This window comes from Sphaeramia orbicularis, chromosome 15 (assembly GCF_902148855.1).
Source record: "Sphaeramia orbicularis chromosome 15, fSphaOr1.1, whole genome shotgun sequence".
Taxonomy (NCBI): Eukaryota; Metazoa; Chordata; class Actinopteri; order Kurtiformes; family Apogonidae; genus Sphaeramia; species Sphaeramia orbicularis.
Genome location: NC_043971.1, coordinates 48,927,779 through 48,952,938, shown reverse-complemented (window position 1 = coordinate 48,952,938; position 25,160 = coordinate 48,927,779). Strand labels below are relative to the sequence as shown.

The following is a 25,160-nucleotide window of genomic DNA, read 5'->3' as shown; positions in this document are numbered from 1 at the left end:
AGCAGTCGGACATTGTCAGGCAGTCTGGCTAGTGCGTTCCGTGTGATCGGCCTTCGTTAATGCTGTCATCATTCTTTTCAGCAGATTCAACATGTGTAATCGGCCACTAATCGTCATTCAGTCAGACCAATCTGATTGGTGGAGGGATAGCCCTTGACTAGTGAAGCAGTGAATGAGAAGTTTCCATGTGAATACAGCTATGCCAAGGTACACTATTATTGTCTTCTATAATAGGCCATTCACTGCTCATATCGTATCTGAATGAGTTCCAGTCAGTGTTGACTATGGACTTCATTCATTCGATGAAGTGAACACTGTTAGCATTGTTAGCATAGTGCAATTTCTCCTTAGTTTTTGCCTGCAACATTTTTGTTCTTCCACAGGAAGAAGCCCAAGAGCTGACAACGCCAGTATCTTCTTATTACTAGCCATCTGTTTAACAAGTACAACAACAACAACCCTTCTTGACTACTCAACACTCTTTGCTGACAACAATGACTGATGACAGCGAGCTCTGTGTTTTGGTCTGGACAGATGTTCCGTCATTTACAGTTTTACGTTGTGTGCAAGCGCCGAACATACGCTCAAGTCAGTAATCAATTTGGTGTGTTCTTCAAACTTTTTCGACCATGTTGGGGAGACAGGAGCTGACTGATCAGTCAGGCTACCTTTTCTGGCGACAATCAGCAGTCGGGTTGGTGTGTCTTTGCCCTTAAAGGACAAAAACCCACCTGTCGTCTCTAATTTCATGATTTAGGGCTTATTTTGCTCACTTTGTGTGTATGCAGATTCTGACAATATTAAATCTAATTCTGACAATATTAAATCTAAAGCACTATCTAAGTGTTTTAGTTGAGAATGTAAATGAAACAAGTGTTAAAGTAAGCAGAGCTTACTGATACTCCTGCCTGGTTGCACAACACTTTACCCCTCCAGCTCAGTGACCATACAGAGATTTCTTTTGAATCTTAACTCTCAATCTTTTAAAAACTTTTCAAAAATTTTTTAAAAAGGCCAAAACTGAGAGAAAGGCACATGTAAAGAACATGTGTGTGAAATTTGAAAGGTCTGAGAAATGGGTTGGACAAATTGTTGAAGTTGAAATTATCAAAAATATACTTTAAAAAAATTCTACAATTTAAATCCAGCCATCAAACTGTGCACGGCACCTCTCCTAATGGTAAAGAATTTGTGTGTGAAATTTAAAAAGAATCAGGTTAATAGTGTCCGAGAAATGGGATGGACAATAAATCTCGGACAGAATTCCTGGTATACCCTCTGGGCTGGGCGGGGGGTATAATAAACCTTCAAGACCAAAGAAAAATGTATACAATAATGATAACTAAAGTGAAAAGCTAACTATTATTATTGTCCAAAGGCATGTGAAAACTTCACAGATGTAGCTACTTCATATGTGAACTACTGCCAGAGCGGTAAAATAATGATGAAGTGATTAATTTTATTTTGAAAACTGATGGGTGTCTGCCTTTCATCAAGACAAGTGAGTATGTTTTGCAGCTTATCCTGGGTCACTTGGTGTCTGGTGAAAACATTATGTAGAGTGACTGTGATCCGCTTCTTCGGCCCCTGGCCCTTCCTCTGGTAGAATTAAGAGCTTAATGTTGACAGTGTGAGGAGGAGACTTACCTCAGTGCTCATCTCTGGATACTTCCTGCCTTTACTCTTCCCCAGACATTTGGCTCGACCTCCCTCTAGCCGCTGACACCAGAATCCTTTGCTTTCATCGTACCTGCACACAGAGCAGGAGCCACATCAGCTCAGTGTCAAAGCTTATTGTTTTATTTTTGATCCTGTAAATCTTATTCCACAGGTGTTCTTGTACTCTGCTGTTGTAATGCTGCAATTTCCCCATTGTAGGAAAAATAAAGGTTTTCTTATCTTATCTCATGTTAGCTCATGGAACACGTCCACGAGGCAGTATTGGCCTATGCTAGTAACACAGTGGTTTCAACCTTTTTTTAACAAACCCTTCACCTCATTAAGAGCCTCCTGCTCATTATTATTGATTAATAATAATAATAATAATAATAATAATAATAATAATGGTTGTCTAAGTGTTGGAAATGTTTATGAGTAGCCTTATGTAGGTTATGTTTGAGGAAAGACCTCAAGTGGGTACCCTCGGCTATTGTGCTGAAATGCTGCCTGGTCTATTGAACATTAACAATGAACAAATTCATTGTAAATTAATTTTTTATGTGTAGTCTACCCATTTCAGTTAAAAAGCAATGAATGAAAAAATCTAACGTTACAACACTTGGAGATGGTTTGAAACTGTTGTATTTGCATACTGAAACAAAGTAAAACGCACATTTTCAACATCAACCAATCACATGAACAACATGTCTCAATTGGCCAATAACATGCATTTGGTTGCGCACTCAGTTAAGCAGACCTAGGCCTATACATAATTTGCGTTTTTAAATGAACCACTATTTAACATGGTGGAGGGTTCCAGGAAGAAGAACCAGCCTCTCCGCCACTGTAAACAGTGACAAGGACTTTACTATTAATAAAGAAATGTTACACAAAGCCGCTAACTCGCTCTCTCTGGTTTACCCTCCGAGCGGACAGATTGGAGATGCTCCGTTTCAAGTGCTGCTCCTCGAGGGCCTAGAAATAAGCCGCATCCTCAGACGCCTTGTCAGGATGTATTTTATTCAGGTGATCCTTTAAATGTGAGGGTTTCATCGCTTCATTAGAAAAAACTTGCCCGCAAAGCAGTGACATCAGAAGAACATTTGTAGGCGAAGGAATAAAGCCAAAGTTCAAGTAATTGACACTATAGCGCCTGCACTTTTTCTTGATTTCCACCATGTTGTTTGATAAAGTTTAGACATTAAACTTTTTATATGTAATTGTGCTTGTGTACATTTTGAATGGATGTGGAATTTTAAAATGCAAAGCTGGGTTTGGCTGCTGTCAGCCATCAGGAGCCGTTAACCCCTCTCTGCCCAAAGATTCTAGAGCGCTCAGTACTCAGTCAGCACTGCATAGGAATATGTTTAGGGGTGTTGCTATGGAGATAACAAGCCGATACTAGAAAAACAAGAGCACCAGTAGCGCTGGTATTTCTAATCACGCCCCAAATTTATAGTTTTATCTTATTTCATGTTCAAATGAGCAAAGTTTGTTCTGATATAGATACTTATACGTTGTAATGAATAATGGTGACTAACCATTTGTGCCTGAGTCTCAGTTTTTTTTGTTCATAACGCCCCCTGATGTTGCCCAAACGCCCCATGGGGGGTGGTGCCACCCCCCTTGAGAAACCCTATAGAGGGAATGTACATACGTCACTTCCCCCCAGGGCCACGCCCCTCAAAGTCAGACTGAGTGGCAAAAACAAACCAACTCAACATGGCGGAGTATAGCAGTAACTACAGCGAGACCCGGAAAAATGTGGAATATAACATGAAATTAAAAACAATTGGACTCGACATGGATCCATACAACTACCAAACAAGTGGTCTACGAACATTGATACTGTCATATCAGTCCCCGGACTTCTACTTATTTTGTCTGTCTTGTGTGTCGTTTCCTGTTTTATTTTGTTAAGTTTCCCTCATGTGTCTTGTCTGGTGTCTTTACTTCCTTTTTGTGTTCACCTTTTCCCTGATTACCTGACTCCTCCCTGATTGTCTCCACCTGTGTCCAATTGTCTTCCCGCCCTCTTGTGTATTTAAACCCTGTGTTCTCCCCTGTTCATTGCCAGTTCGTTTTCCTCCTTTTGGTGTGTTAACTTACCAGCGTTTTTTGGATCCTGTTTGTTCGCCATCCTGTTGTGACCCGTTTTGCCCTTTGACCACCGTCTCTGCCTATCCCTCGTCTGCCTGCTCGTCTGTCTTCGACCTGGTTTGTCTATCACACCTGAGAATTCGCCTGACCCCTGTCTGTTCATCCACCTCGGTGCTCTATCCTGGTTTCGACCCCTGCCTGGACTATCGGTACGTGAGCCTGCCTATCCCCATGTACGTTTGCCTGAGTGATTGTCCTCCCGTGTATGACCTGGTCTGTCCCCTGACTCTTCTGTGTTTCTTCCTAGTCGGGTTCCCCTCGTGTGCTCCCGACCAGGGCTGTAAAGTGGTTCTCCTGGAATCCGAAACCAAGACGGTTCCCCACCACAGCCACACTGAAGAAAGATCCATTACTTTCCTGTGTAAATTATTAACTCTGACTGTATTCAATAAATTCCCTTTAATTGTATTTCCGTCTGAGGGTCTTGCATCTGGGTCTGGTTCTCGTACCATCAGTCTTAACAGATATGTGGCCAGAAATCACCTATCCTGACATTTATATGTACCTGATTTCAACGCTGGGAAAATACGCAATGCAAAGTCTGAAAGCCGACTGGGGACTCCATTGTTGTCCTGGGTGACTTCAATGCCCACGTGGGCAATGACAGTGAGACCTGGAGGGGGGTGATGGGGAGGAACGGCCTCCCCGATCTGAACCTGAGTGGTGTTTTGTTATTGGACTTCTGTGCTAGTCACAGTTTGTCCATAACGAACACCATGTTCGAACACAGGGATGTCCATAAGTGCACTTGGCACCAGGACACCCTAGGCCGGAGGTCGATGATCGACTTCGTTGTCGTATCATCAGACCTCCGGCCGCGTGTTTCGGACACTCGGGTGAAGAGAGGGGCAGAGCTGTCAACCGATCACTACCTGGTGGTAAGTTGGATCCACTGGCGAAGGAGGAAACCGGACCAACTCTGCAGGCCCAAACGTGTTGTAAGGGTCTGTTGGGAACATCTGACAGAGCCCGATGTCAGCGCGACCTTCAACTCCCACCTCCGGGAGAGCTTCTCCCAGATCCCGGGGGAGGCTGGGGACATTAAGTCCAAGTGGACCATGATCGCCACCTCCATTGTCGAAGCGGCTGCCGGAGTTGTGGTCGCAGGGTCTCCGGTGCCTGTCGTGGCAGCAATCCCCGAACCCGGTGGTGGACCCCGGAAGTAAGGGATGTCGTCAAGCTGAAGAAGGAGTCTTATTGAGCCTTATTGGCCCGTGGGACTCCCGAGGCAGCTGATGGGTATCGGCAGGCCAGGCATGCAGCAGCCCGAGCGGTTGTGGAGGCAAAAACTCGGGTCTGGGTGGAGTTTGGGGAGGCCATGGAGGAGGACTATCAGTCAGCCTCGAGGAAATTCTGGCAAACCATCTTGCGCCTAAGAAGGGGAAAGCAGTGTGCCACCAACACTGTTTACAGTGGAAGTGGGGAGCTGCTGACCTTGACTGGGGATGTTGTCGGATGGTAGAAGGAATACTTCGAGGATCTCCTCAATCCCGCTGGCACGCCTTCCATGGAGGAAGCAGAGGCTGGGGTCTCAGAGGTGGACTCGTCCATCACCCAAGCTGAAGTCACTGAGGTGGTTGGCAAGCTCCTCGGTGGCAGGGCTCCAGGGGTGGATGAGATTCACCCTGAGTACCTTAAGTCTCTGGATGTGCAGGGACTGTCTTGGCTGACACGTCTCTGTAACATCGCGTGGCAGTCGGGGACAGTACATCTGGATTGGCAGACTGGGGCGGTGGTCCCCCTTTTTAAGAAGGGGGACCGGAGGAAGTGCTCCAACTATAGGGGGATCACACTCCTCAGCCTCCCAGGGAAAGTCTATTCCAGGGTACTGGAGAGGAGGGTCCGAGCAACAGTCAAACCTTGGATCCAGGAGGAACAATGTGGTTTTTGTCCCGGTTGCGGAACACTGGACCAGCTCTATACTCTTCATCGGGTGCTTGAGGGTTCATGGGAGTTTGCCCAACCAGTCCACATGTGTTTTGTGGATCTGGAGAAGGCGTTCGACCGTGTCCCTTGTGGTATCCTGTGGGGGGTGCTTCGGGAGTATGGGGTCCGGGGCCCTTTGCTAAGGGCAGTCCGGTCCTTGTATGACCGAAGCAGGAGCCTGGTTCACATTGCCGGCAGTAAGACAGACCAGTTCCAGGTGCTTGTAGGACTCCGGCAGGGCTGCCCTTTGTCACCGGTTCTGTTCATAATTTTTATGGACAGAATTTCTAGGCGCAGCCAGGGGCTGGAGGGGGTCCGGTTTGGGGACCACAGGATTTCATCTCTGCTTTTTGCAGATGACGTTGTCCTGTTGGCCTCATCAAACCTGGACCTTCAGCGTGCCCTGGGGCAGTTTGCAGCCGAGTGTGAAGGGAGCGGGATGAGGATCAGAACCTCCAAATCCGAGGCCATGGTTCTCCACTGGAAAAAAATGGTTTGCCCTCTTCGGGTCGGTGGACAGTCGTTGCCCCAAGTGGAGGAGTTCAAGTATCTTGGGGTCTTGTTCACGAGTGAGGGAAGGATGGAGAATGAGATTGACAGACGGATCAGTGCAGCGTCTGCAGTGATGCAGTCGTTGTACCGGTCAGTTGTGGTGAAGAAGGAGCTGAGCCGAGAGGTGAAGCCCTCGATTTACCGGTCAATCTACGTTCCTACCCACACCTATGGTCATGAGCTTTGGGTCATGACCGAAAGGACAAGATCCTGGATACAAGTGGTTGAAATGATTTTCCTCCGCAGGGTGGCTGGGCGCACCCTTAGGGATAGGGTGAGGAGCTCATTCACCAAGGAGGAGCTCGGAGTAGAGCCGCTGCTCTTCCGCATCGAGAGGGTCCAGCTGAGGTGGCTCGGGCATCTGTTTCGGATGCCTCCTGGACGCCTCCCTGGGGAGGTGTTCCGGGCATGTCCCACCGGGAGGAGACCTCGGGGAAGACCCAGGACACGTTGGAGAGACTGTCTCTTGGCTCGCCTGGGAATGCCTCGGGGTCCCCCCGGAAGAGCTGGAGGAGGTGTCTGGGGAGAGGGAGGTCTGGGCGTCCCTGCTTAGACTGTTACCCCCGCGACCCGGCCCCGGATAAAGTGGAAGATAGTGGATGGATGGATGAATGGATGGGCTTTTTTACAGGCTGACATCATGATATTAATCATGTATTTGTCTCTAGAATTGACTGTGGGTGGTAGACTTCCAACATAAACTGTGCAGAAATCATGTTTAAAGCTATACCTACTGATGTGGCATTTCTCAAAGCACTTAGTAAAAGTTTGAACATGAACAACCCGCCTCCCTTTAAAGCCCCGCCCCCTTCCCTCTGCCTGTGCACTGAGGTTCTTCCTCCTCTCTCCTCCTCTCACGGAGGAGGAAGCAGAGGTGGAGGTCCGGTCCGTTTTGGCCTGTCCGCGGACCCCTCCCTCAGTAATCAGATGCATCATCCACCTGCCGCGGCTCCTGTTCCATCAGTAGACCTGGTCTGTGCAGTGCTGGGTCAGCGTCTTCACTGCAGTGCCCAGGGGATGGGCGCGCACACTGTGAACGCGCGGCCTCCGCAAATTTTCCGTGGACATTTGAAGTTCCATAGTCCATACAGTTATCATCCTACATCATCTTACATGTGTGACACCATGTACATGCACCTGTATGAGTCCCACCGTCATAAAAGCTGAGCTTTATGCAGACCTGTTCAGTCCAGTACAGCTGACTTCCGGACTTTTATCTCCATCCTTCATTCATCAGACTCCTGTTTGTGCCCCTCAGTTGTCGTTTCTGTTAATAAATCCGTTTTTTCCCTTCCACATGTGCATGTCAGTTCTATCCATACACATCCTAGACAGGAGACTGTGGTCAGTGACAGGAGAAGCAGTGCCCGTGAAGTGTCCGATTCAGAGGTACACATATCGGATGTGAGACGGCGATAATGGATCGGATGCTGGACGGCCGTAATGGATGATTGACAGAAGGCTCAGCCAGGTTCGGCCAATTATTTTATTCGGACAGACTAAAATGATTGGTCAGACTTTTATCAGAAATATATGAGAATTAAACATTTTTGAGTTTCAATACCTGGCGGATTTCTTTTACATTTTAGTTTGACACACACTTATTAGGAGCATTTTAAGATGACAAAAGAAAAGTATAAAAATGCCACATCATACGGTATAGCTTTAATTTCAAACCCCATTATTGTGTTAATCATTTTCATCATTTCAGTCCAGTAAGGTCTACATTTTGGACAATCTCAGAAAATGTGAAAATGGTCTGCAAGGGCATTTCCACATTTTCTCCAACAATTCCCATAACTCAGCAGGCCCTTTTGCATTTGTTCTTAATTTGGGGGTAATGAAAAATCTGACAATATTTTTCCAGGTGAATTTCTTCCAATGACCTGAATTTGACGTGCCTGATTGGGTTTGACAGATGTTCCACCAGTCCTCTTCTGAAATGATTATTCTGGCCTCTTTTTCCCACTTATATTTAATGTAAAGTGTAGAAACTCCTTTGTTTGATTGTAAACATCAGTAGATCTTTGAGATTAATTTGCAGGTGACTTTGGATTTATATGCAGCAATCATGATGTCAATTAAGTCTGTGTTTCTGAGTTCCATTTTTTTTATAATGCTGTTAAAATAGGTTCTAATCTGAAGGTATCTAAAAAAAATCTTCCCTTCCAAAGTAATATTTATCTTTGAATTTTTGAAAGCCGTTTAGTCCTCCATCATCTGAAATTACACAGTATGCTGTAATGCCTCTGAAGGACCAAAGTTTAAATCGGCTATCCATCCGGGCCGGTTTGAAATCATCATATGCCACCCAACGTAACAGCTTAAGCCTGTCTTCCAGTTTTAATTTATGGCATTCATCGAACCAAATATTTATGGGGGTTTTAGTCCAGCAATTTAGCTTCACTTTATGCTGTTTATATAGAGCTTTATCTCCAAGCAGTGTCTGAAGGAGTATGTCCATTTGACTAAGATCTAAATATTTCCATGTGGCGGTGTAAAGTGGATCACACCAGTAAATCAGGTCTCTCAGTTGTGCTGATTTGTAGTAATCTTCTATATCTGGGAGGGATAGCCCCCCTTTATCCTTGGGTAGTTGTAATGTGCCATATCTAATCCTAGGTTTTTGTCCCCTCCATATGAAACCCGAAAACATTCTATTCCATTCGGTAAATTGTTTGGAAGGTATCGCTATAGGTATTGATTGAAAAAGGAAAAGTAATCTTGGCAAAATGTTCATTCTAATTATGTCTATCCGATGGCACAAATCTAAAGGCAGTAGGGTCCACCTGTTTAAATCAGATTTTATTTCTTTGGTAATTGGTAAATAATTTGTATCATAAATATCTGAAAGTTCCTTGGGTATTTCGATTCCAAGATAGTGTATGTTTTCGTGGTCCCAATTAAATTCACAAAGATTTTGTATTCGAGGTGTAGGTGTGTAATTGTATGTAATAACTTGAGTTTTATGTATATTCAATTTATAGCCAGAGTAACTACCAAATGTTTGCAGGCAGGATACTAATTTGGGAAGACTCATATCCAGTTGAGAAAGAGTCATCAATACATCGTCTGCGTAAAGGCAGGTTTTGTATTCAGTTTTGTTAATCCAGATTCCTCTTATTTCCTCATCTTCTCTGATCGCTTGTGCGAGTGGTTCAATAAATAACGCAAACAAAGCAGGGCTAAGGGGGCAGCCTCTTTGTAATAACACAGGGTTACTCAGACTACCGTTTATTTTAATTCTAGCGGTGGGGCAGTGGTATAAGTTTTTTAAAAGTGAGATTACAGAGTTGTTAAACCCAAATCGTGCCAATGTTTGGGATAAATACTCCCAGCGTACAGAGTCAAACGCCTTTTCCGCATCTAGGCTAAGGACGATTGACTTCTCTTTGTTTTTATTCATATGATCTATTATATGTAAGGCCCGTCTTACATTACAACCTGTCTATTTTTGAGGAATCCCGTCTGATCACCATCTATTATGTCTGGGATTATACTCTCAAATCTTTTTGCGATTATTAAGGCGTATAGTCTATAGTCTAAATTTAAGATGGATATTGGTCTATATGAGCAACACATGGATTTATCCTTGCCTTGTTTTGGAATGATAGAGATTATTGCCTGGTTCCAGGACATTGGTATTGCTCCCCCTTTGAGTACAAAATTAAAACATTTAAGTAGTAATGGTGATATGATTTCTCTTAACATTTTAAACCATTCAGCTGGAAATCCATCTGCCCCTGGCATTTTGTTTGTTTTTAATCTTGATATTGCCTTATCTAATTCTTCTTTTGTTATCTCATATATCAATGTTATGTTTTGTTCTTTTCCAATTGATGGTAGATCCAGAACTTCCAAAAAATCTTTAATTTTTGGGGGGTCAGCGCCATCTGGTTGCGTATATAAGTGTTTAAAGTAGTTTTCAAAGGATTGTTGTATTTCTTTCAAAGAGTGACTTATCTTACCCGATTGTGTATCTTTAATTTTATGGATAGACCTTTCATCCTGTTGCTTTCTTATCCTCCATGCTAATAACTTTTTAGCTCTTGGTCCATTATCATAGTATCTCTGTTTGGTAAATTTGGCTTTAATCTCTTCCTGATTGTCATACATTTTATTTAAGCTTTGTTTAGTTGACTCAATCTGATTAAGTATTTGAGGATCATTAAATTCCATATGTTTAATTTCAAGATTCTTAAGTTTATGTAATAAATTATTGATCTGCTGTTGTTTTTCCTTCTTTTTGTGTGACAACCACATTATTAATTTTCCTCGGATTACTGCTTTAGCCGCGTCCCAAACATTGCTTGGAGATGTTTCCTCATTATCATTAAAATCCAGGTAGTCTTTGAATTCTTTTTCAATAAATTTCTTACACGAAGGGTCATTCAGTAGACTGGTATTCAACCTCCATGTCATGGTTTTAGCCTCAGTGTCTAAATGAAGGGTTAAGTATACCCAAGCATGGTCAGATATGTCTTTAACCCCTATTTCACTTTTCAAAATTCTGTGTCTGTCTGAGTTGAACATAAAAAAATAGTCGATTCTTGAGTATACTCTGTGTGGATGGGAGAAGAAAGTAAATTGCCTATCTGTAGGGTGGAATTCTCTCCAAACATCTGTCATACCAGCTTCCAGGAGAAGTTTTTTAACCATATTTGTCTCAGAGTTAATTTTTTTAGTTAAGTTAGTAGAGTCAAGGGAAGGTTGTAGTTGAATATTCCAGTCCCCACCACAGATGAGAGTACCATGGTTCTCTTCAGTTATTATATTAAATATTTTTTTGAGGAATGTCTCATGATTACCTGGGGGTCCATATATATTTAACAATGTAACTGGTTTATGATCAATGTGTCCTGTGACCAAAATATATCGCTCGTCTGTATCTCTTATTTGTTTGGAGAAGTGGAACATTATGTTGTTCGAGATTAAAATCACTACACCTCTTGCTTGTCCGTGACTGTATGAAGAATAATAGGTATTTTTGTAGCCAAAGATCTTCAACTTTTCATGCTCTTTATCATTTAGATGAGTCTCCTGCCAAAAAATGATTTGCTGTTTTTCCCTTTTCATTTTACTAATTAATTTCTTTCTTTTGATGGGATTTTGCAGTCCATTTACATTTAAAGTAATAACTTTATAAACCTGGTTTTGCATCTTATCTTTTTGGTTTGGTGTTCAGATTATGATACTTCATTGATCTGAACATATAACTCAAATGTGTCTGTGCAGAACAGTAAAATGAACAAACATACATGACCTCCAAAAGTGAAGTATGAAAATAACTTCTGAACAAGGAGGGGAAGCCTCCCAGTGAAGGGCCCCTCCAGATACATCGTTTCTCCTTTAACATATTACCTGAGTTCTATTACCAGGTTAACACAGTTGTCGTCTCCCATTGTGGTCTAAAATATCATCTTAAACAGAAAAATATATTTTAGCCAAGAACATGTTTCCTCATATTATGAATCACAATACTTAAACAGTGAGTCAGGATATATTTAGAACACAGTTAACAATAGAATATACCTTGTAAGGTTTCCGCATAGATCTACGTGTACATTCCTTTCTCCTTAATTGAGTGTCTCTATTTACTTACAGTTACATCTCAAGTCGGGTTTTCTTTATGTAGAGGTGAACGTTGGAACTTCCTTAGCTTCTCTCGGACCCACTCGGTGTCCGCATTCCATTTTTGACGTCTTGCAGATCCGCAAACCTCCCAGGAATATTTCTCACGTTTTTTGTGAGATATTGCCGTTGTGTCTGCAGGGTCGGTGTCGTCCGGTATCGGGTCATCAGTTCCTTCATCAGCTGTCAAGATTCCCTTCTTCAACACGTCCTCCCTTGCTTCTTTTGCGTTATTGTAAGTTGTGGGACCGTCCTCATAAAAGACTCGAAGTTTTGTGGGTGCTGGTGTCTGGAACCTTAATCCCTTTTCCTTTAAAGTCTTTCTCAGTGGGGTATATTCCTTTCTTCTTTTCATAATTTCTGCTGGGTAGTCGTGGTCGAAGTAGATTCTGTTACCATTCAGGTGTATTTCTTTTTTTCGCCATACGGTGGATAACACCAGTTCCTTGGTTCTATACGTGAGGAAGCAGGCAATCATGGATCTCGGAGGGGTGTGTGTCGGTGGTTTCGGTCCCAGTGACCTGTGGCAGCGCTGTATTCCCAGATTGATGTCCGTGAGCAATAACTCCGTTCTGATAATCTTCTCCAGGAACTCACGTGCATTGCTCCCCTCCATCCCCTCGGGGATTCTGAAAATTCTCAGGTTGTTTCTCCTGGGACGTGCCTCTAGATCCGTTTGCTTAGATTGAATGCGTTGTAGTTCTTGCGCCGTTTGCAGAAGCACGTCTTTTGCATAAGCATTCCATTCTTCCATAGCCACCACTCTATTTTCAACTTCATCCATCCTCGTCTGTGTATTTTTCAGTTCAGTCCCAATTTCATTCAGTTTCAGGTTAACTTCATCTTTAAAGTTTCCCAGTTCCTCTTTCATATCATGTCTAATAGTTTCACAGATACCGTTTAACTCCTTCTTCATGTCGGCGTGCCCTGCTTTTATTTCAGCGTGGATAGCGTTGATGCTAGCATGCAGTGAGTTCATGTCCGTATGTTCATTAGCTTCCCTCATGTCGACTGCACCATGCACTTTCCAGTCGCCATTTCTTCACTTTTCTTGGTTTTATGACTCACTGTTGTCTTAGCATTCCTTAACTTATATTTCCCCATAAGAAATTTTCATAACATTTCTCAGCCAATTTCGTCTTAATCAGGGAAAGTATTAGACCTTTCAGGGAGCTCTCGCTTTACACCACCTCTCCATTCACCGCCATCCTGGAAGTCAGTTCGCTACTGATTTACTGTAGTTGAACCCTTAGTATTGACCCAGGTGAGTGTATGATCTACTGGTACTTTTGATATTTAAGTATAGTTAACATCAAATACTTGATACAACACAGCTACAACAGCTTTGTGCTAGAGTACCCTCTTATTTGGAAAAATAGGTTAGCCTCAGTTTAAGCTAGTTTACAAATCATGTAGAGCACAAGGTTCAGAATCACACAATTGAAGACAAAAACGTTTCAGTTATCAAATATATAACGAAATGACAGATGCTAACATTAAGAGCTTTACTAAGAAGTAACGTTAGCCAAAACAATATGTAATTTAAGGTATGACTTTACGCAATACAGCATAAATTAACATTACCTGACACGAAACCACTGAACCACAAATCCAGGTTTCGTTGCCTGGATTCCAGTTATTTCTACGAATTGCAGCGATCCATCCGCTTCTTCTGTCTTTGGCTTTAGGTAGCCGGTATAAAGATAGCTTCGTGTGCTTTTTAAACCTATTTGTGCAATCAATGGCACAACAGCTCTTCCCCATTTTTTAGATTGTTCTAAAGTTTTCGCAGTATTCTAGCCAAAGCTGCTACTCATCTCCCTCTTTCTGCCACTCAGTGGACATAACCACGGTGACTTCCGCTAGCGGTGATGTCACGTGCATACCCTCTATAGTAGCATCTCAAAGTGTTGCTCCGAGAGAGTATGAGTATAGAGACATATACACTCTACATAGTGCATTTTTGTGGTGTTGTTAGTGTTACATACATTAGTGCCTGGGTGTAGTTGAAGAGAGGAGTGACACCGAGGAACCTCTGGATTCCCTCCATCACCACCGCTGGGTTGGATCGCAGCATGGCCCCATCCACAATGTGCAGCTACAACACAGTTAGCTTCATTAGCACACAAAACAGTCATTCACACAAGCCTCATATTTAAACAAGCTTCGACCCTCAAATGGAGCTGTATATTATGAGGACCTGGACCTGCTTCACTTTTTCACACATGGCCATGTAGGTTTGGAATTACTGTCCCTTTTTTAATTTTCAATTAAAAACTGCATTTTGTGTTTACTTGTGTTATCTGTGTCTAATATTTAAATTTGTTTGATGATCTGAAACATTTAAGTGTGACAAACATGCAAAAAAGAAAAAAAAAAATTAAATCAGGAAGGGGGCAAACACTTTTTCACACCACTGTAGGTAAGTCCATTTCAAGGCCCATTCATGCACTACATTAAAGACGCATATGTACTGTATATGGACAGAGTGTTCTGCCTGGGCAGATGCGAATCCCAACGGAGAATATTATGGCATCAAGATGAGGCCAGATAACACTGTAAATGTATGTGAAGTATTGTAAATACAAGCAAAGTTTTGTAAACCAAAAATATATATTTACTTTCAAAAATACACATGCAAAATTTAATTTGCTCATACAAACCCATTTTTTGCTTCTACAAAACGCTTTCTGTATTTACAAAACCTTGTCTGCATTTACAAAACTTTTCTGCCGTTAAAAAACACCCTGGCCTCTTTTTGACGTGGAGGTGTGGTTAGATGAGAGGTGTGTCCAGACCTGGTTGGGACAGGAAGCAATATTAGTGGTGATGGACAGACATTGCCTCATGAACTACATATATGGAGTGATTGCAAAGTACCACCGTAATGTGTCTATTTCACCTTAAATAACACCACTTATTATTATCCCGCAGAGTGAAGTTGGTTCCGTTATCGAAACCAGTTCCAAGATCCATAAACGGAACCAGTTTCATTTACAGAAATTGGAACCAAGCCGCTCTCCTAGCTCCTGCTCACAGCCATGGCTCACACGGCTGATGGAGAGCCTTACTCATAACTGGATCTGAGGTCCATTTAAATCAAAAAGACCCAAACATCTACCAAAATCATCGACTGATCTAAACTGTTTAATATCTGTTGATCCACTACTCCTATCCATACATGTAAATAATTGGTGTAAAATGCAGTTTGTCATACTTTCATGGTCATCAGATATGACTCATTTGGATGTTCAGAGGCTCCATTGTGAACGTGGAAACTCTGTCATCTTCTACAACACTGATTCATCAGAAAAACCCATAGAGTTTGATCAATGGCAGTGGATGGACACACTTGATTTATGTTCAGTTAGTGATAGACTTTGCTGAAAAAGTCACTTTTTAATTTTTGATATAATAATCCTCAACTCTATTCTGAGCTTTTAAGAACATCTACATGTTTTAGTACATTTAATGTTGGAAAAAAAACTAAATACAGAAGATAATATTACACTAAATGGTGATAAACCACTTCAGGATGGTTAAATACAGAGAAAAATTCATTTGGGAACTGCAACAAATGTCCTTATGGGTGAAGTCAAATGGGTTCTCCTGTGCGTCCTTGTAAGCCGGGGCTCAGAACTTGGAGCATGGTTTAGTACAGAGCATGATGAGGTGAAGCTGGGGCTTGGAGCTTGGTGCCTGACTTGGTTCAAATTCTACAAACGAAACTGGTTCCATTTACGGATCTCGGAACTGGTTTCAAGAACGGAACCAACTTCACTCTGTGGGGTAAAAATAAGTGGTATCATTTAAGGTGAAATAGACACATTATGGTGGTACTTCACAATCGCTCCACTGTAGTGACTGAGGCGATGTCTGTCCATTGCCACTAATATTGCTTCCTGTCTGGACCAGGTCTGGACACGCCTCTCATCTAACCATGCCCCCAAGTCAAAAAGAGGTCGGAAAGTTTTGTAACTGCAGAAAAGTTTTGTAAATGCAGAAAGCGTTTTGTAAAAGCAAAAAAAACGGGGAACCGTAGGGGAGGAGCTCGGAGCAGAGTCACTGCTCCTCCACATCGAGAGGGGCCAGCTGAGATGGCTCCGGCATCTGTTTCAGGTGCCTCCTGGACCCTAGGGAGGTGTTCTGGGCATGTCCTGCCGGGAGGAGACCTCGGGAAAGACCTAGGACACGCTAGAGAGACTATGTCTGTCGGCTGGCCTGGGAACACCTCGGGGTCCCCTCCAGAAAAGCTGGAGGAGGAGTCTGGGGAGAGGGAAGTCTGGGCATCCCTGCTTAGACTGTTGCCACTGTGACCCGTTCCCAGATAAGCGGAAGACAATGGATGGAAGTGGAAGACAATGGGTTTGTAGGAGCAAAATACATTTTGAATGTGCATTTTTAAAAAGAAATATATATTTCTGGTTTACAAAACTTCACTTGTGCTTACAATACTCCAAGTACATTTACAATACTTCACATATGTTTACAACGTTATCTGGCCTCATCTTGACGCCATAGAATACAGAGCAGTACCACTGGGAACCGTGGAGGCAGTGTTAAATTTAAGAATAATTTCCAGAAATGGCAGAACTTTTCAAAGAGCGGCTGTGTAAGTTAGTGGAAAACTACTGACTTATGTATGAAAACTACCCTTCTGGATATCAACAATAGTATCCACATTAGTAATAACTTCACTGTCCTTGCCATGTTTGTTATTATTGAAGTTCTTCTTCTTCTCAAAAAACTTTACTCTTCTTTGTAGTATTCAGCCAGGATGTTAATTCAGAGCGGTGCCCTCTGGTGGATTGATTGACAGACATTCATTTCAATGCGATGGACGCACGAAAGTATTAAGACAGCGACGCTTGACATTTGAAACGGAAATGGATGTACCTATTTTAGTACAGAAAGCGAGCACAAATGGGTCTTTAATGTCCTCCAGTGAAAGTGAACTGACCACCACTGGTACCTGGTCATGGTGCCAGGCTGATGAATCCAAGAGCAATCTTGTATCTGCTGATACGTTGCAGTAACATGAAGATGGTCACTCCTCTGATAATCAATCTACCAATATTTTTTCCCAAGTGTTTAAATATATAGTTTTACATCTACTGTCATGTTACTATTTTTGAAATCTCAGGCATTATCAGAAGTCACTTGTATTATACTAATAAATGTTGATATGATCCATAGGGTTTTTTTTATTCTTATTTTTCTACCATATTACGCGAAGTTGTTGTTGTTGGGGGGGGGGGGGGGGGGGGGGCAGGACAGATCTGTCTTGGTGGAGGTCTGCGCTCTCTGAGTGCTTTTCTTGTTCCAAATTAAATCCACTTTGTTATAAAACCACTAACAGCTGACTGTGGAATATTTAACAGCAACGAAATGTCATGAATGCACACATGGCATTCCATCACGTTACCATGGTGGACTGCACTGAGCTGCATTCCAGCAGTCAACCTGTTCTTTCACTAATGTTTGCAGAAGCAGTCTGCATGTCTAGGTGTAAACACCCAGGAAGTGATCAGAACAGCTTTATTCAATGATGGATATGGAGGTGCAGTGTGGTCTGTATCACCTGGCTGGGCTGGTAGTGCTGCAGCCAGCGCTCTAGGTGAGAAGCATAGGCCCCAGGGTTAAGGCAGCGTCTCTGAAGGGCCAACAGGTCCCTGGGGGCCGACAGGCTGGCTGTCACTACTTCATGGAAAGTGTTGTTTAGGGCTGCAGGATCCTGGTGTGCTCTCTGGTGCTGGCATCATCACAAACACATAAAAAAATCAGTGACAGAAGCAAATATGTGGGCGGTGATGAATGAGTGTTGGTTGAAGCTGTGGTTCTGACCTGGTACCAGGAGTAGGCCCGGTCTGACGGGTTGATGAGTACTGCAAGGATCTTGGCTCTGGGCAGCAGGGCGGCGGCTCGCTTAGGAGTCACCTCGGTGTCAAAATAGTTTGCACTCTTCTCGAACATGAAATCTGTGCTGACATTAGAAGGGAATGGGAAGAAGTCCATGTACCTGAGGAGTGAGCAAAGGGATTCATCAGCTTTTGTTTTATTCACGGTTTAAGTCCGCTGATATAAGAAAATTGTAGCCTTGTATATATATCTTCTATCTATGATACAGAGTTGGCTTTTTGTATATTTTAGTAATTCTTTGTAGTGTTGTATATTGTCAGTATTTTTCAGTATACACTGCCTGGCCAAAGAAAAAGTCGCATGTGCAATATTTCTAGCCTCTCATTTCTTTTAACGTCAAAAAGACTGGACAATGCCAGGATTGATCCGGATCATCAGGCTTGTGACAGAATGGTTCAGTGAGAATGAGACATAATTTTCACACATGGATTAGCCTCCATAAAGTCCAGACTGTGATGTGGGATGTGATGAAGACTTGATGCAGAGGTCCGATTCTCCATCATCAATACTCAAAATTTAATGTAACGATGGGAAAAATATTATGAACTTTATTGTGACACTACATAAGCATTATATGGTAAAAAAGATGTCACAATGAATGTCTCCTGTAAACAAAACCAAAGGTGTTGCAGTCAAATATTGCATGTGCGACTTTTTTTTTGGCTGGGCAGTGTATTTTCAGTATAATTCTTGTGTGAGCTTTTATATACAGTCTTTCTTGTTGCACTTTAGTCTGCTGTTTAACTTAAACAGAGCAGCTAAACTTGTTCTTGTGACAGTAATAATTCTATTCAATTCTATTCTATTCTATTCTATTCTATTCTATTCTATTCTATTTATACCAATTCATCTTTACAGTCTGCCTAGATATTCTATTCAAGATACTAGCAGTGACATTTAAAAAAATTTTTTTTTTAATAAAGTCCATATACAGTAAAGTGTGAGCTGTGTGACAGGTTTACCAGTCGATTCCATTGTCATAGTTTGCTCCACTAAAGAACTGGATCTCCTCAAAGGTGGTGGGGCTAGGGAAGGAACTGGTGATAGCTGGGTGGAGGCTCAGGAATGAATGTAGCGCTGTAGTGCCTTTGAACAAAGATCCAAAGTTAGTAATCAGAAAGACATTTAATGAAGCATAAGTCCTGTTTTCACCACATAGAGAGAAAGCATCACTGTGATACCTGTTTTTTGTGGTCCAATGACGAGGAACTTGGGGAGTCTGTCACATGTCTTTTCCTTAGACCAGATATCTTTGTGCCTCTTATCATGACAGGGGTTCTGAAAAACAGACATTATCAGAACTATTAAAGATAAAGGTACATACTGCAGCTCTACAGCAGTTTGGGTTCAAATAAAGATGAAGAGTCGCATTTGAGCCACACAATTGCTCCGCTGTTACTACTTTACCTACTGTCTGAACACTGTGAAATTAATCAGTCAAGAACCATGAGTTCTGTGTCGACTATCCTACAATCACAGTGTATTCATGCAATTCTCTCAATTAGTAACTATTATGTGTTTCTCTGAGGTCACTTCTTTAATCTTCGGTATCATTATCTAATCAGTTCATCCTTGTATCAAAACACTGAAGTTCACCTTTGACCTATACATAATATTGCCATATTATCATATTTTCCTATTACATATTTGAAGCATTTGACACGGCTTTGGTGATGTCACGGTTTTTTTTCACCAGTCTTTTTGGGGCAGGAACTAACCATGTTTGGACAACAGTGGCATTGAACTTCGATACCAAAATCTGTCATCTGTTCATCTAAAACTCCAAATGAATTTTATAATAAATCCTATGATGTTCTGTTGAGCCTTTGCTGAGATTTCACAGTTTGAAAAACAATGGAGGCCACCCAATAACAAACCTTCATATAATAAAGTGTGGATACATCTAAAAAAGGGAGTACATACATGTGGGACAGGGTACTGCACTGACACTAAATGACTAAATTGCTAAGAAACCATTAACCATTAAATTAGATTAGATAGAACTTGACTGATCCTTGGGCAGAGCCCTCAAGCAGTTAAGGTTTCAGTAGAAGCACAACACGAAATGTATACATATAAGAAATATTACAAGACAAAGGAAAGAAAATAACTATATAACAATAAGTAGTAAAAAACAGGTAATTGCACATTAGAAAGTACCAGAAAAAATAAATAATAAAGTAATACTAATAATTTTTTATATATATATATATATATATATATATATATATATATATATATATATATATATATTTATATATATACACACACACATATATAATTATCATTAATAATAATAATAATAATAATAATAATAATGATATAGCAATAATAATAAAGTAATAATAGCCACAAAATATAAGTAATAAGTATATGAGCAATAGTAGTCATGATAATATTAATATTATTAATATTATTATTATTAATTTCATATATATCTGTTCAGTTTAACATGATACAAAATCTTATTTTCCTATTGATTACCTGGTGTCTGTTGCTTTGATTTGAGTGTCTAAAAATGTCAACAAGCTTATTATAAGACTTATACCATGTAGTGAATTTTTTTGTCAAACTTAATTTTATAGAATTGTGTCAAAAGGCTAATGAGGAACCAGTCAAAAACGAGGTATCAGTAGTTAAAATTTCTAATGATAACCAGCTCTCTAAATATAATGTGTCTTTGCTTGAGTTAGTCTATGGGATATTCATTTAAGAGGAAAGTCACAATTGTACTGGTGTTTGAAAATGATAATTCCATGATGAAACTGGAAAAAAAAGGTTAATAAAGCCAATAAAAACCACTGGGTTTTAACATTTATCTTCCTATGCCTCCTACCTGCCACAGAGGGTCTCTCTCCTCAGGGAAGATCTGAAAGTATTTCTCAGCAAGTAGGGTGGGGGGCAGGGTCTGCAGCCTCAGGTTGGTCCAACACTGGACAAACTTCACCAGAGACTCAAAGGTGTACAGACCCAGCCGATCATTGCCATAGTTGGACAGGTGGGTCATGAAGATGCTGATCTGGATGATACATGGCACAGCACATAGGTCACTACTTCATTACATGTGGATGATCATAGACTTGTCCTGCAGAGGGCAGCACTAAGCTCTGTCTCTCAGGCAGTTACAGGCTGCAACTGACAATTTCAGTCACATTTTACAGAATAATAACTAGTTAACTCCCATCAAAACTCCAGTTACACCTTGAAAAATACTCAAAGATTTTAAATAGAATGTACTGTTTAGGTTAAACTGTGAGGTAACAAAACAGGAGTATGACATAAGATTTTAATGATGAATATTTCCTCAACTTTTAATGAGTATGTTTCTCCAGTTGACTCTTGAACTGTATCATTGTCACTATTCACCATCTGGGTCCTGACTTTTGTTTGATAATGGTCGCACTTGCCGAGAAACACTGGGGGCTGAAATGCTTTTTTTTTTGTTTTCATGAGCCATTAAAAAGCATCACAGTCTGAATTACAAGCACTGACAGCTTGATTTGTGCATATATAAAACACAATACAGCAAAACCTTTTGTTTAAACAAACATGTTTAGAAGTGAATGCTCAAGGGACACCTAAATGCAATGGTGGGTTGTTGTGCATGACAGTTTTCTTACAGGATTGAGGAGGACAGTGAGGAAGAGTTCTCCCCCTCTGATGCTCTTGTCCAGCTCCTTTGACCCTCCTGGGTACTCATTATAGAAGATAGTATGAGTGAACAGACCACACGTTTGCCTGGGCAAAACCTGAAATACACAACACGTCACAGTTCATTAGCGTCTGTTTAGATGTTCGCATTTGTGTGCATTTCTACCTCCGTAATTCTAGACATTTTGAAAAAGTGACACCACTGAGGATGTCCACGCTGTCTTTAACCTATAAAGACCCAGTGCTACTTTTGTGGCAGTTCCCAAATGAATTTATCTTTATATTTAACCTTTTTCAAATGATTTATCACCATTTTATATTATACTCTGTATTCTGCATTTTTCAGTGTAAATAATGCATTTTCCTATATCTAATTTACTGATCACGTAGATATTCATAAAAGAGTAAAATCAAAGGTTAGTATATCAAAACTGAAGAAAAAGTGACTTTTTTGCAAAATACATCATTCAGTATTACAAACCACATCTTTAGTTTGTCGATGACCCAACAGTCAGGAGATTTATATTTTAACATTATCTTTTAGTGAAAATCTTTAAATATAAAAGTATTACGGCCTTTTTTTCTTGGTGGGAGAGAAACAATACAGTATCATCAAAAATCTTTCTTTATCCTTTTCAGCATGAAGTCCCTTGGGAGGGAGACCTGGCCAAGTTCCAGTAATGTGAGAACTGTCAACAGGATGATAAGTAATAAATACAACATATATGCAGACTAAACTTGAGGAGTAGCCGCCCACCCCCCCCACCCACCCCCCATTTCCTATCCAATCTATCAAAGAACCAACATCAAGCTGTTATGCTGAAATAAGTTGTTCCTGAAGACCAGGTGAAACAAGTGTTTTCCCTGTTTTCAGTTTCTAAGCAAACCATACAGACTAGTGGTGTCAAACATATGGCCTACCAACCAAAACCAACCTGCAAAAGGGTCCAATCCAGCCTGTGGGATGAATTTGTGAAATGCAAAAATTACACTGAAATATTAACAGTCAAAGATGTCACAATTAGTTTAGTTCAGGTTCCACATGCACCCCAATTCAATCCCAAGTGGATCGGACCAGGAAAACGCTATCACAGTAACCGTTAAGTAATGAAAACTCCAAATTTTTCCTCTTCGTTTCAGTGTAAAGAAGTGAAATTACATAAAAATGTTTACATTTACAACCTAACCTTTCACAAAAAATGTGAATAACCTGAACAAATATGAACAATGTAAAATGTCTAAGTGTAATTTTAACAATATTCTGTCCATTCTGAAATATCTAGATATTTTGTGTATTTGTTGATCCACTGTGATCTGTAAGTTGTAATGCACATGTGTAAATGATAAACTTAGGCAGAATATTGATAAAATTGCACTTTTCTTAAGATATTTCAGTTTGTTCATGTTATCCACCTGTTTTAAAGGATACTTTGTGATAGGGCTGCACGATTAATCAATTTAAAATTGAAATCGGATTTTTTAATTAAGACTATTTTTAAAAAAGGGAAATCGTAAAACTGATTTCATCTCTCTCGTGCCTCCGGGCCACACACCTGCTGGCTACCATAGGCTCTTCCTCCTATCAGTGACAGCAGTCTGTCACAGAAGTCTGTGTAATGACTGGACTTCAAACGTGTTAATGAGCCCGCAGTACTTATGTAAGCCGTGGCTTCACGCACAGATCCCGCAACTGAAATAGAACTGCATGGGGATCACTCATCTTACGTTGTCCTGGATCCGTACCATACTGTCATCTTTCGAACTGGGTCCGGGTCTTGGGGTCATCAGCCTCAGCAGAGGAGCCCAGACAGCCCTCTGCACACACACACATCCAACAGCTCCACAGATAGAATCCCTCCAGTTTGTCCTGGTCGGTCTGTTCCACGCACAGATCCCCCAGTTTAAATAGAACCCATGGGGATCACTCATATTAAGGTGGTCCACGCACGCACGACTGATGCCTGTCACTGACTTACATTGGTATCACTTCTGTGGGCCAGATACCCCAAAACAAACAAACAAATAAATAAATTAATTAATTAATTAATTAGTCCTCTTACTTGCTAAATTTTTCATTCACAAATGTAAGTTCTGTGACACAAAACCAAATATTATTTATTTTTTGAAAGATGTTGAACTTTATTTAAAGCTGTTCGATAAATCTGGAAACAAAAAGGCTCTAAAAACATTCAGTATTTGCTCTGATTTGGACATTGTATTGTAGTGTATTCCCCCTGGCAAACTTATGTTATTTTCTTGTTGTATACATTGTTTGTATACTCTACTTCATTCAATAAAGATTTAATTAAGAAAAATTAAACTTCTGTGGCTTCATCGCGTGATACCATCACAGATTTAAGGTCAGAGCAGTGCCTTGTATTGTGGGCTGCTCATGAAAACGACATGCTGACTTCTGTTGTCTTTTGTAGTTTTACCCAAAAATCGAAATCGAAAATCGAGTTTTTAGAGGAAAAAAAATTGGGATTTTTTTTTTTTTCCAAAATTGTGCAGCCCTACTTTGTGAATGTAAACATTTTCATAATGTAATTTACTTTTTTCACTGTTATTTTACTGGTCTGACCCACTTCAGATCATATTGGGCTGAATGCAGCCCTTGAAGTAAAATGAGTTTGACACCCTTGATATAGACACATTATGTTCATCTGATTGAAGGCATCAAACCAACCTGGATCCCATTGTGGATGAAGCCTCTGCGGTAGCGAGCTGGCCGTAGATGGGGATACTCCTCAGTGCTGGTCACCTTAATGCCCCACACAGACTTCCAGGCCTCATAGAGCTGGCTGTGAACGGGGTAAACACCAGAGTGGTGTGGAGCTACGGCGTAGCCCATATCTGTCGGGATGCCATGCTCCTGTGTGTGGCACACCCACAAAAAGACATTCAGAGTCACACAAAAATGTAGAAGGTGGTGGGCTGTGCACGACTACAATGAGCCCATTTACATCCACACTAATACTCAGCTCATTATCTGATTTCTAGAGTTATCAGATTATTCAAGGGACCATGTAAAAAGCATAAGATGACATGTTTTATCAGATAACAGCAGTAATCTGATAATGAGAAACTGGATTAACACATCTGGATTTCTCCACAATACTCCGATGTCTTCCTGCATGTATACAGGTTAATTTGATTTATCTAGTGCTTTTACATCTGTGCATGTGTAAAAACAATTAAAATCATAGAAAACAGAAGGTATGCAGTCAAACATGAGTGGAAGACAATAACAAGAAGTTTGAGTCTACCATCGTACATACTCCAAAAGAAATCCAAAAATGGACTGGCGTCAGATCTGATTATTACAATTACCTGATTACTCCCAGATTTTCATAGACATGTAAACAGGCTCAATTATATATTGCTGGCTTCAACCATCATCCTCCAACATAGCGACTATGGGACCGGTTCTGCTAACCTGAGCAAAGATCTTGTTGAGTCTCATCTGCTCAGCCAGGACGCTGACATTGTGAAAAAGATGAGGTTGCATGTGGCTCCACATGTGGGGAAACCACCAGAAGTCCATCCTGTGCTGCAGCAGCATGTCATCTCCCCGATCTTCTTCATCAGTACCTGCAATCATCACATAAATGCACAATACAGTCCATTGCCATGATTTCAAATGACAACATGCACTGGGCAGT

The 25,160-nt window shown here is 41.2% G+C and overlaps 1 protein-coding gene across 2 annotated transcripts in view; it reads right to left on the bottom strand.

The window, feature by feature from the left end:
* The window catches only part of ndst2a (N-deacetylase/N-sulfotransferase (heparan glucosaminyl) 2a), an 81,723-nt gene that overhangs the window by 2,701 nt on the left and 53,862 nt on the right, over positions 1 to 25,160 (bottom strand). For both annotated transcript variants that reach the window (XM_030155754.1, XM_030155755.1), the window contains 10 exons: positions 24,935 to 25,089; positions 24,185 to 24,370; positions 21,468 to 21,596; positions 20,684 to 20,866; positions 19,029 to 19,125; positions 18,810 to 18,933; positions 17,773 to 17,947; positions 17,510 to 17,680; positions 13,917 to 14,026; positions 1,648 to 1,750 (listed from right to left, as the gene is read on the bottom strand). In XM_030155754.1, coding sequence (XP_030011614.1) covers positions 1,648 to 1,750; positions 13,917 to 14,026; positions 17,510 to 17,680; positions 17,773 to 17,947; positions 18,810 to 18,933; positions 19,029 to 19,125; positions 20,684 to 20,866; positions 21,468 to 21,596; positions 24,185 to 24,370; positions 24,935 to 25,089 — 1,433 coding nt within the window. The remainder of the gene's footprint in view (positions 1 to 1,647; positions 1,751 to 13,916; positions 14,027 to 17,509; positions 17,681 to 17,772; positions 17,948 to 18,809; positions 18,934 to 19,028; positions 19,126 to 20,683; positions 20,867 to 21,467; positions 21,597 to 24,184; positions 24,371 to 24,934; positions 25,090 to 25,160) is intronic.